At 44.5% G+C, this 13122-nt stretch overlaps 1 protein-coding gene and 1 pseudogene across 1 annotated transcript in view; one reads left to right on the forward strand and one right to left on the reverse strand.

Moving 5' to 3' along the window:
- CCDC13 (coiled-coil domain containing 13) overlaps positions 1-8739 on the reverse strand; it is a 45596-nt gene extending 36857 nt beyond the window's left edge. Inside the window, exons 1-3 of the mRNA XM_006868770.1 lie at positions 8519-8739; positions 4644-4792; positions 1395-1537 (exon numbers count right to left, since the gene is read on the reverse strand). Of these exons, the coding sequence (XP_006868832.1) occupies positions 1395-1537; positions 4644-4792; positions 8519-8739 (513 nt within the window). The remainder of the gene's footprint in view (positions 1-1394; positions 1538-4643; positions 4793-8518) is intronic.
- Positions 8740-10213: 1474 nt separating this feature from the next.
- Positions 10214-10711, forward strand: LOC102837864 (annotated as a pseudogene).
- Positions 10712-13122: the final 2411 nt, after the last annotated feature.

A 13122-nucleotide genomic window follows, 5' to 3' on the forward strand; every position in this document is an offset into this window, starting at 1 on the left:
GTGTGTGTGTGTGTGTGTGTGTGTGTGTGTCATCATTGCTCTTGGTGGCTTGTCCTCTCGGCTCACTTTGGGAGTGTTAATGGATGGAGTCTCCTTTTACACGCTGCTCAGTGATGGGAGAGGGTTTAATTGATTGCTGGTCCCACTCCCCAGTTGCACGATAAGAGCAGGCAGTACTTAATAAGTAATAATACTGCAGCCACAGTCTGTTTCCCAGAGTTCTTTAGACAGCCCTGAGAGAGTAAGGCATTATGGATGTCATGTTATACATCAGGAGATGGGGTCAGGGACATGGGGAAACTTGCCATAGATGCTCATGGCCTGTGGCTGAGACTGCTGCACACAACCAACTAACCCTTTAATTGCCTCTTGACTATTCACACAAAGGCCTGGTACCACCGGGCCCCTGGAGCTCTCTGACCTCTTCTTGCTCTGCTCTCCACCTTTCTGGTCTCCCTTCAGGCCCCTCCCCCACTTTCCAAGCCTGTCTCCCTCCTCATCCTCCAAGGACCCACTGCGCCCCTCTTCTGAATAGCACCTCCTTAACCCACTCACCTCCCTGGTACTGCTAATCTTTCCCTGTGCCGTGGATTATAATTATACTGCAAGTTGGTGTTGGCCTGTCCCCAAGGAGGGGGACAAAGGTCTATTAATGCCAAGTATAATAACTAAACAATGGGCACGGGAGGACATAGTACTGATCAGTGACCTGGTCCACCACTCACTGGCTGTGTGACTCGAGAAAACCTGAGAGCCTCGTGCAGCGTCCGCGCCTCTGCGGTATGAGGACACATTCCTTACCGCATGTGAATTCCACTCTAATTCCTAAGGAGCAGGAATCACTAGGCCAGGTCCTTGCCTCAGGGGTTTGTGGTCAGCTTGGGAAGGCTGGTGGTCCTCCAAAGTGGAAGATGGACAGCAAGATGCTGACTGGGGGGTGCTTCTGTCTCTAGCGTCAAGTAAGCAAGGATCTCCATTCATTCATATTCATTAACTTCGCAAGGACCCCTCTTAATTCATTTAGCAAATATTTATCGGGTGTTTACTATGTGCCAGGCACTGTTGTAAGCGTTTTACAACAGCAAGCCATTTCATCCTCTTAAACCCTGAAGGCACGTACTACTAAGACTGTCATGTGACAGAAGGATGGAGAGTTTGTCATTTGCTCAGAGTTATAAAGCGAGTCTGTGATGGAGCTGAGATTCCAGGTGTGTGCCCTTGACTGCTATGCCAGGCTGCCTCTCAGTGACTCATGTCCCTCTTGCTTTCTGAAACCTTCCCTCTCTCAGAACGTGACAAAGGCTGAGGAACTCATTGCAAACACTGGCCCATGAGCCCTTGAGAAGCAGCAGCCAAGACATCTACATGAGGCTCTCTGTGGGCCAGGCCCTCACTTCCTGCTCCAGCTCCTGGACACGACTGCTCAGCCGCTTCACTCTGGTTTTCGCACCCTCCGACTCCGCCATCAGCACTCGGTTCTTTTTGGACAGCTCAACGATTTTGGTGGCGACCACATCCCCGGCTACACCAGCCGTCCCTAAGATGAAAGAAATGGTGAGGCCAATTTAAACCACAAATCTACACACTGAACTCATGCCACACCACCAACTGCACTGGGTTTTAGAAGTTAAAGCCACTTGGTGTGAATGCTCTCCAAGGGGCAGAGACTCACGTGACTCACCACATGAAGCTGGGCAAGGGGCTAGAGAGTGATGGAGCCCTGAGACCCCGCTCCAGCGAGTGGAAATTCATCCTGTCCTAGGGGTCACGTCAGAAAGCAGCATTTTAATTCTGTGTGAGCAGCATTTTAATTACTGCTCCAATTCTTCAGGATATCCTCAGAAATAGGGTGACACATCCATTCCGTGCCCTGGAACTTTGCTGTGCCCTCTGGTGACCACTCTAGGCCTGTCTGACTCTGGGCTCAGCTGAAGCTTTAGACAATGGGATGTTAGCGGCTATGCTGCAAGTTGTTGTTAAGTGCCGTAGAGTTGGTTGTGACTGTATAGTGTTTCCAAGTCAGTAAACCTTTGCGGGAGCAGAAAGCCTCATCTTTCTCCTGCCGAGTGGCTGGTGAGCTTGAACAGCTGACCTTGTGGTTCGTAGTCCAGTGCTTATCCTACAGAGCCACACTTCCTATGATGTACATGGTAGTGGTGGTAGTTGTGTACCACTGAGTTAGTTCCTACTTATAGCAACCCTCTCTAGGGTTTCTGAGGCTGTAAATCTCTATGGAAGCTGAGAGCCTCATCTTTCTCCAGCAGAATGATCGGTGCATTAGAACTACAAACCTTGTAGTTAGCAGTCCGGTTTGTAATCCACTACCCTACCAGGGCCCCTGATGAAGTAAGTAGAACTTGAAACACATTTATGAGTCAAATTTGCACATTGTCACCAAAGCAACATGTTCAGGTCAGCTAGCTGGGCCCGGAAAGAGCATGAGAGACACAGGAACAAAGCTAAACCCCACCCAGACTTTAGCTAGATCAGCCAATCCGCAGATGGTTGAGCTGAATAAATGCTTTTTGTTGAATGCCACCAAAGTTATGTGGCTGTCAGCTATGCAGAATTTTGTGACAACACATAACCAGTAAGAATGCATGCTTTCAGTTAGTAGAGATTTATTGAGTTTCTAGACTCCTGGTGTGGCGCTGTAGGATCAGCACTGGACTGAGAACTACTAGGTTGGCTGTTCAAACCCATGACCTGCTCCTCAGAAACCCTACACAGGGTTGTTATGAGTTGGAACCAACTTGACAACACTTAACAACAACATTGAGTTTCTATCAAGTGCTGGACACTTTAGTTGTCAGGTATTCAGTGGTGAATAAAAAAGACTTCCAGACTTTACATTCTCCAGGAATGAATAAAGGTTTACCTTTTCCTCTTCTAGTCGGGGATATACACAATAAAACAAACAAATATACAAGGGGGCTTCAAAAAGTTTGTGGGAAAATTCTGGTATTCCATTTTTCCATGAACTTTCTGAAGACCATTTGTAGACACCTTATAGTATCTGGGAGGTGGTGGTGTTGTTCAGTTCTGACTCACTGTGATCCTGTTTAGGGTTTCCAAGGAGTGGCTGGTGAGCTTGAACCACTGATCTTGCAGTTCAAACCGACCTTGCAGCCCTGCGCATTAACCCACAGCACCACAGTAGGACTCCAACTAGGAGGGTGAAGTTCTATGAAATAAACTGAAACTGGGCAAGGGGGTGGAGAGTGATGGAGTGAGGCTATTTTAGAAGGAGTGTTCAGGGAAGGCCTCTCCAAGGAGGTAATGTGTGAACAGAGACTTAAATGAATTCAGTGAAGGGTTATGGCAGGAAGAAGGTTGATCTCAACTAGAGAAAGGGATCTAAGCAGAGGAAACAGAGGGTGCAAGGATTCTGAGGCAGGAATGTGCAGTGTCTAGGGAATTTCAAGGAGATCACAGTGGGTGAGGGAAGGAGGCCAAAGAGGTGGTTGGAGAGAAAGAAATAGGGGAAGTCACATTGGGGTGGGCTATACAGAAGGCAGGCAGTGGCAGCTAGCCCTTGTGGACAACGGACTGCTGGGTAACCCTGGCAGGTTCTTATCCTCCCTGGAGTTTCCCTACCTGCACAGAGACAGCTTTGGTTGGATGGGCTACAAGCTTTCTGAATGTTTCTGACATCACTGCAATGGGCAACTGTCAGGGACACCTTCTCAAACCACTTTTCAAAAAGACCTTGATGCATCTCAGAACAAGCCTAAGATTGTTCATTATCACTGGTGGATGGTAAAATAAAGGCACTGACAGCTTTCAAATCCACCCATCCCAAACTTGCCGCAGCTAGCAAGGAATGACTGCCCTTGGCAACCTCACATCTGCTGAAGAGGATGAGAACACAGTAAGAGCAACAGTTCAGAAAGGTCTGGATTCTTGGGATATCTACAGGTGGGGGTGGACGGGCATCATTTAGCACAGAGGTGGCACATCTGGCTCCCTAAATAAGTGATGTGGGGAAAAACAGATATTGTGAGATCACTGGGAAACCAGTTTACTCTAGCAGTTAAGGAAATACCAATTAAGCAGAGATTCTGGCCAATGAAATGCACAGAAAAGAGCCCAGTTAGGGACAAGGTCCCCGTTAGACAGAGCCAATATCTATCACATACTGTAGGGCCAAGGCCATCCCAGATGCACAGCCAGAGTCTTCAACCAAAAGAGCCAACATCCGGCCCAGATCCTGCTGAGGAGGTTGGCTCCTAGGAACTCCTAGAATAGCCAACCTCTCTGCCTTGTCCAGCTCTCTCGAGTAGCAATGGCAGATGCTGTATAGTAAATACCCACTCCGACTTGGGCTCTTCCTCTATGACACAATGCCTGAGCCCAGCACCAAGATGAAATGGACCCTGCTGGCCTTGTCATGAGCCCCAGCTGGGTCTCCAGTATTGCCTGCTAGCCCTGCTGTTCCTTGGGCTCCCAGTCCCTGGCCTCCCTGGACTTTCTCACGGCTTCAACCCTTGCCTCATTTTTAGGACTCACAACTGATCCTTAGCATTCTCTCCCAGGCCCCTACTCTCTGAGACCTGCTGTTTGTTCTGTCCAGCAGGCACCAGGGAAGCTGGGCCAGCCACTGGATTCCTGGGCAGGGGAATGGGTCAGACGGTCACAACTACCTGTGAAGGCAAATCTATCATCTTCTATTTTCTTTTTGAGGTGTTTGATTTCAAAATCCCGTTCCTTCAGTAGTTTATACAATCTCCCGTTCTCATCAACTGTTTCCCTGAGCTGGTCTCGAAGCTGCTCAATCTCATCTTCAAGCACCCTATAAGGCAAAGGCAGAGTTAGTCCTCCTTCCAGGGGCCCATGGGCAGGGATCCAGCCTCCGCTGCCCAGGCTTGTAGTATAGAGACTGGGTCTGTATAACACAGGAAAGAGAAATTAAGAAAACTTCAATGATCAGATTTTAACACTTTGCTCTGAGAACTAAGTCATTATGCCTGCACACATGAGCAGACACTTTCACTCCCTCTCTCTCTCTCTCTCACACACACACACACACACACACACACACACACACACAAAGTGAAAACAGAAAGAGGTTTGAATAACATTATTCACTGGCTGGATTCAACAGAAACCTAAAACCAAGCCCTCTGTCACTGGCTTTGTAGTTCTGATCCATGGACTCTGTACAGGGTTTCTGAGGTTATAAATCTTTATGAGAGTCTCAGCTTTCTATTTTAGAGCAGTTGGTGGGTTTGAACTGCTGAACTTGTGGTTAGTAGTTAGTTCAGTGCTTATCCTAGGTGAGTGCCACCAGGATTCAGCAGAGAGCTAAATAAAACACTCCACCAAGAGAATCCATACTCCTTTAAAGCATCCCTGAACGTGCATAAAAATGTACCATATTTTGGGTTACCAAGGCAGTCAAAGAAAATGCCAAATAATAAACATCATACAGATCATTTTCTCTAATGGCAAGTGACTGAAATGATAAATTCATACTAAAAAGCAATAAATAAACAAAACCCCCAAATCTGCCATATAAGTATGTTTGGAACTAAAACCAAAAATAATCTAAATTACTTATGGTTTAAATTGAAGGCATAAGGTGCACTATGAAGTATTTAGAATTGGATGACAGCAGAAGCAACATTTATCAAAATATGAGGGCTATTGCTACGGTGATTGTTGTTGTTGTTGTTAAGTGCTGTCAAGTTGATTCTGACCCATAGCGACCCTGTATAGGGTTTCCGAGGAGCAGCTGGTGAGTTACAGTGATATTTAGAAGTAAATTCACAGTCGTACATGCATATGTTAAAAGACCAAATAGAACTTTGCTAAGCCTTAAATTAAGGAGCTCTGGTAGCGTAGTGGTTGCGAATTGGGCTGCGAACTGCAAAGCCAACAGTTCCACACTACCAGCTGTTCCGCAGGAGAAAGATGAGGATTTCTGCTCCCGTAAAGATTTAAAGCCTCGGAAACTCTCTACAGGTCACTATGAGTCGGAACTGACTCCACGGCACATAAGCAAGCAAGCAACCAAGCCTTAAATTGAGGCTAGGCCTCTATGTTGCAGGTAAATCCTATGGAAGATCAGAACAGGAGAATGATTTTTTGTATTACAAGTTGTCTTGTAAGGCTCTTCCCAGAACTTTTATTAAGTATTTGGTGTGGTGCTGTGGGTTAATGTGCTAGACTGCAAAGTCAGTTTGAACCACAAGGATGGTGGTTCAAACTCACCAGACGTTCCTTGGAAACCCTACTCAGGGTCTCTATAGATTGGAACTGACTTGATGGCACATAACAATAACATTGTGAAGCACAACACAGACTCCATAGAAATAGTTGCTCAAGAATACATAAGATAGAAATTACAGGCCCAAGGTCATAGTAATTATTACATCAATGACTCAAAACCTAAACCAAAAAGCCACGGCCATTATCATCGATTCTGACACATGCAACCCTACAGGACAGAGGAGAACTGTTCTCTAGGGTTCCAAAGTGGTAGATCTTTATGGGGTAGTGGATTTGAACTGCTGACTTTGCATTTAGTAATCCAATGCATAACCTACTTGGCCAGCAGGGCTCCTTCTCAATGGTTCAAGTCTTTATTTCCCCGATTTGGAGAGAGGTCATTGTAGATAGGTCTTAGGTTAACTTAGAACTAATGTTTAGGAATCAAAATGAAATTTTCAACTATCAATAAATCTTTAAATCTTTATTTCCTCCCAATTAGCTTTTTGTTGTTGAAAGCAGAAGCTTTTAGACATTGAGAACCCATATGTGGTGAAATAAGCATGTGACCTTTTGCCTTAGTTCTTTGGATAAACAGCTTGAGAGATTTACCTGGTTTCCTATCCTAGAGTTTGTGACTTTCATCCAGGTTGATTGATACTTCCTGGGGTGATCATTTCTGTTTGGTTTGGGGCTGCAGCCTGCCCTGTGACTGATAAGCACCTTTCATGGACTGTTCAATAGACGATGCAAATTAAGTGTTTGTGGCCTACTAAGAGGAGACTGGTCAGTTCGAGAACCATACCCTGACATTGACAAGGAGTTTTATATATGAGCAGCCAGCCCCACAGGTTTTTAGACAGAAAGAAGCAGGGGAAGAGGAGGCAAGAATCTCCTGAATGAGCCATAGCAAGGGCTAAGGGCCATAACCCTGAAGATGGGACAGGTCCAGAAGGGGCCCAGTAACCGAGTCCGCGACAACAGATTGAGGACCAGGAGGAGCCTGAGGGGTATGAGAGGAGGTCTGCCCGACACTGAGGAAGGCAGACTTTGCTTACATGCTTCCTGATCCTGATTCTGAGTTGTAGGCTGTTAATATTTAGCCTTGTTAATCTTTATCCTGAGTTGTGCCCTATTCCTTCCTTGATAAACCATTTACCTGGAAGGATGGTCTATGAATTCTACGTGTCTACTGTAGTTCATGGAGTCCTGGTGTGGCGCTGCAGGATAATGCGCTGGACTGCAAGGTCGGTTTGAACCACAGGTCACCGGTTCAAACTCACCAGCCGTTCCTCAGAAACCCTGTTCAGTGTAGCTATGAGTTGGAACCTACTCGCTGGCACTTAACAACAACCATTGCAGTACATGATCAAATCCAGAAGAGAAGTAGAAAGTGCCTTGGTATAGACGGCTGGTGTCAGAATTGGTAAAAACTTGACGGGTGGAGGGATGCTTGACCTTCACCTCATACAATCAGCCTTGGGCTGATCTTGATTTGCATTATCCTTATCCCCACTAAAGTTAGACTGGTTCTGAGTAGGAACCAACTCAATAGCACTTAACAACAACAATGTTGTTACTATTACTGTTACTAGTCCCATTTCACACCATGAAAAGTACAATTTGAAGCTGGACAAAGTCGATTCTGGGTGAAACTGGAAGCAACAGGTTAGTTAAAAGCTCTATTGACTTTTTAGGGAATTTTGTGCCAATACAGATTCCTTCTTCCAATTATCAGAATAAATCCATATGCATCTGTGTAACCCTGTTAAATTTATAGTAAATGGAGATTCACTATCGATTCTAGGCTCTCTCCAATGTTTTCACTAACTGTGAAAAAACAACGAATTTACCCAGAGCTTTTTTAGGACAGGACGTGTTTATGTGTCATTGTGTCATTGTGTGTTAGGAAAGGGAAACTGGCCTGGGTGAAGGATCCAGAGGAGATTTGGAGCATTGATTACCTATGCACCATCAGAGCCAGCCAACCAGCTTCTCAGAAACTCAAGCACACTTTTCATAAAAGAGAGACTGCAAAAGGGTCTCAGTGAATGAATAACCCTGAGTTTCAAATTTTCAATCTGCACTTAAATGACTTATACTTTTCACATCGAATATTGTCCAAGGAAACCCAGGTCTTCCAGGGATATCAGAGTGTTCGGTTACAAGCTCTGTGTCTCAGCGTATAAACACACACACCTAGTCAACCTGATTGCTGAACTATGCCTGTGATCATCTCTCCGTCCTTTCTGGGGAGAATGCAATGCTCTCACAAAAAGCAATGTTCCAGGGGGAGTTCAATTTTTACCTCTTTTCAAAGCTGTCTTTTGAGAGTTGCTCCCCTGTGTGGAGGAGGCTGAAGCTGTCGGAGATCTCTAGGAGTTCCTTTTGGTCATTGACTTGGCTTTTGAGGCTCAGTTCTTTCTCTTTCCTTTTTTCCATCTGCTTCTGTAGCCTTTTGTGCTGCATTTCCTGCAGTGCCTTGAACTGGAGCCGCAAGATGTCCTGAGAGCCTTCATCTGCTGCCATCTTGCCCTAGGAGTCAAAAGGAAGCTTAAGCAAACTCCATAAAATGCACATTTCCCAAGCATGTTGTTGTTGATGTGTGCCGTGGAGTCAGTTCCGACTCATAGTGACCCTGTACAGGGTTTCCTAGGCTGTAAATCTTTATAGGAGCAGAAAGCCTCATCTTTCTCCCGCGGAACAGCTGGTAGTTTCAAACTGCTCGGCTTGAAGTTCACAGCCCAATTAGTAACAGCGTAATGGTTACGAATCGGGCGGCGAGCCGCAAGGTCAGCAGTTTGAAACTACCAGCGGTTCCGTGGGAGAAAGATAAGGCGGTCTGCTCCCGTAAAGATTTACAGCCTCGGAAACCCTATACAGGGTCGCTATGAGTCGGAACCGACTCCACGGCACATAACAACAACAACAACATGCTACCAGAGCTCCTTAGGGGAAAGGATAGAGAAGTTAATTAAATACTGACTAGGAGAAGCAGCTAAACACAGGTGTTGAGAGACAAAATAGATGGGTGAATTGTCAGCTGGTCAGACTCAGAGCAGCCATCTTGAACTTTTGCAAGCAGCACTGAATCGAAATGGCCTGACAGCACAGACACACTCTGGTGGCTAGCGACAAGAAAGGTAAGATTCTGTCTGGCTCCCCACACTCTCCTGGTGACCAGAGGCCTGGCCAGCTCCCACCCTCAACCACTCCCTGCTCTGCCAGAGGTCGGAGCCATTCCACTGTGTGTTGGGTGCCCCTACACATGAACTCCACCTCTTCAGACCAGCAAAGTGTGTATTGTCTGTCTCTGTCAGTCTCCTGGATAAGCAGGTCCTCCGGTAACTAGCTGCGCTGCCCGCAGCTACCCTTCTGGGAACAAAGACCCTGACCTCAGCCACCATTAGGGCCTGCAGGAACTATTGCTGGCCTAGGTGTCCTGACCATAGACAACACCTAGGACTACAGGAACTCCCATCTAGGGCAGGGCTAGGCTTGCCACTCTCTCGCTCCTCCCTCTGTCACCTCCTGAGTACCAAGTACCCTGCTCCACCATAAAGAGGTCTTATGCAGCAGATTCGCCTAATGCAATACACGGTTTGATTTCTTGACTGCTGCTTCCAGGAGTGTTGATGGTTGATCCAAGCAAAATGAAGTCTTAGACAACTTCAATCTTTTCTACATTTATCATGATGCTATTTATTGGTCCAGGTGTGAGGATTTTTCTATTCTTGACACTGAGTATTAAAAGAAATAAAAAATGAAATAAAAAATTCCTTGAGGCGCTATCGTGTGCACCTGTGGAGAAGCAGCGGCACACACCCCTGCCCTCTCCGGAGACACAGGGCCATGCTTGACCCTCGGGGCTTCGGTCACGGGCTCAAGTCCCCTGCTCTGGGAGAGGAGGCCAACTGGTAGGGCTGAGTGGTGGAGCCAGGGCTCTGAGCACTGAGGACGGCGTTGATACTGGTGTTAACAACGGCTTCAGCAGGCAGGAAAGATGAAAGGTAACCGGATTGAGCTGGGAGATGTAACAACACCCCACAATATTAAACAGTTTTAGAGATTAAACCAGGTCATCTTTCCAGTCAGCTACAATAACAAGTTCTACAACGATGTGCTGGAGGTGGACGAGATAGTAAAACTTGCATGTTTCAATGACATTGCAGTAGGTACAGTGTGCTGTAGGGTGGATCATTCACAGAATCAGAAGAGACTTTACATCATGACACCTTACCGAAGGCTAGGAATAGTAACTAAAATGTTAAATCATGTCTTAAACATCTGTGAAAAAGATGGCACTTTTGATAACATCTATCTGCATGTTCAGATCAGCAATGAATCAGCAATTGACTTCTATAGGAAGTTTGGCTTTGAAATTATTCAGACAAAGAAGAACTATTACAAGAGGCTAGAGCCCGCGGATGCTTACGTGCTGCAGAAAAACCTCAGAGTCTCATCAGGCCAGAATGCAGATGTGCAGAAGTTACACAACTGAACCAATTACACATGAACTTCTTGCACTGGCTTGTAGCCAAATAAAAGAGAGGCCCATTAATTTTCCCCAAAACTTTCTTTTAAAGCTTTCCTCTCCTCTTTATTCTTATTTCTCTTTCTTCCCTTTTCTCTAAAAGTTTTAATACTTTCAAGGACTTTAAAAATCATGTTTGGATTCTTTTAGTTTGCTTATTTTTGTGAGATGGTTTGGTTGAAGGCAGGGAAAAGTATAGTAGGTCTGTTTAGTTTCACATTTAAAGATATATAGTCCCAAAATTTTGGGTGTTAAATCATTTCTGATTTTTTTAACAGATTTTTGTTTAAAGTCCTGCTTTTACATTGAAGGGCAGAGCATACAAAAATATCATATTTCAAAAGACAAAAAGAAACAGCAGCAATACTTGTTCTAATTCATAGACAAGTTTAGTGTGTTTGTGGTACTTTGGTATTTTAAAGACTATTTGTGGGGTACAAATGATCCCTGGACATTGCCTTACTCCCTCTACCTTCAGTCCTTCTGAGCACTGTCTCCAGAGTTGGACCATTATTATCCTTGTAAGAAATACATTTTTTAAAAAAACGGTTATTTCCTGTCTTCCTATTGGTGGTTAAGGGTGGATGGAGCACCCTTATAAATATAGATAGTGTGATACTATATATTTTGGTCTTAGTATTTGACTTAATATGCTTTTTCTAGTGAGTGCACAGGGTTCTTAGAAGACTCATTTTTCCTGCTGTTGGTTGTTACTAGTGGCATTAACTGCTAGAGTGCGGGCTGGTGAGCTTATTATCTTTTAGTATTTAGCTAGAAACATGGCCTTAAACTGACCTAAAGAGCTTTGTTGTAGTTTACTTTTCACTGGTCTTTTTTCTTTAGTAAATCAAATAATAGTAAGTTTATTTAACCTTAAAAGTGGAGCTGATGTTCCATAGATCAATACCTTTAAATAAGCCTTAACTAGATGTTTTCATCTGAACATATTAAAAAGTACCTAAAGGGAAACTTTGATAGACTTATGGCACAATAAATGCATTTACTGTTGGCTAGTGCTGGCTGCTACCACTCGTCTGTCAGTCGTACTGTGGTGGCTTGTGAGTTGCTGTGGTTCTGAAAGCTATGCCACCACCTGTATTTTAAATATCAGCAGGGTCATCCATGGTGGACAGGTTTCAGATGAGCTTCCAGATGAAGACAGACTAGGAAGAAAGAGTGACGAACTACTTCCGAATATTTAGTCACTGAAAACCTTATGAATAGCAGAGAAACCTTGTCAGATATTGTGCCAGAAAATGAGCCCCTCAGGTTGGAAGACACTCAAAATGCGACTGGGGAAGAGCTGCCTCCTCAAAGTAGAGTTGACAGTGATGACATGAATGGAGTAAAACCCGTGGGAGTAAAGCCCTCATGACCTTCATTTGCGGATGGGGCACAACTCAAAATGAAGAGAAACAGCTGTAAACATCCATTAATAATCAGAACATGGAAAGTATGAAGTATCAATCTAGGAAAATTGGAAATGGCCAAAAATGAAATGGAACTCATAAACATAGGTATCTTAGGCATTAGTGAGCTGAAATGGACTGGTATTGGCCATTTTGAATCTGACAACCACATGGTTTACTATGCCAGGAATGACAAATAGAAGAGGAATGGTGTTGCATTCATTATCAAAAAGAACATATCCAGATCAGTCATGAGGTACAATGCTGTCTGTGATAGGATAATATCCATGAGCCTACAGGGAAGCCCATTTAGTACCACTATTATTCAAATTTACGCACCAACCACTAAAGCCAGTGAGGATGAAGTAGAAGAATTCTACCAACTTCTTCAATCTGAAATCGATCAAACATGCAATCACAATGTATTGATCATTACTGGTGATTGGAATGCAAAGGCTGGGAGCAAAAAGGAAGGATCAGTAGTTGGAAAATATGGTCTTGGTGATAGAAATGATGCTGGAGAACGAATGATAGAATTCTGCAAAACCAGTGATTTGTTCATTTCAAATACCTTCTTTAAACAGCATAACAGACGACCTACACATGGACCTCACCAGATGGAAAACATAGAAATCAAATTGACTACATCTGTGGAAAGAAAAGATAGAAAAGCTCCATATCATCAGTCAAAACAAGGCCAGAGCAGACTGTGGAACAATCAATTACTAATATGCAAATTCAAGCTGAAGATGAAGAAAATGAAAACAAGTCCATAAAAGCCAAAATATGACCTTGAATGTACCCTACTGGAATTTAGGGATCATCTGAAGAACAGATTTGATACATTTAAATACTAAAGACTGAAGACCAGAAGAATTGTGGGATGACATCAAGAACATCATACAGGAAGAAAGCAAAAAGTCATTGAGAAGACAAGAAAGAAGGAAAAGGTCAAAATGGATGTCAGAA

The sequence above is a fragment of the Chrysochloris asiatica genome, unplaced genomic scaffold (assembly GCF_000296735.1).
Source record: "Chrysochloris asiatica unplaced genomic scaffold, ChrAsi1.0 scaffold00124, whole genome shotgun sequence".
NCBI lineage: Eukaryota > Metazoa > Chordata > Mammalia > Afrosoricida > Chrysochloridae > Chrysochloris > Chrysochloris asiatica.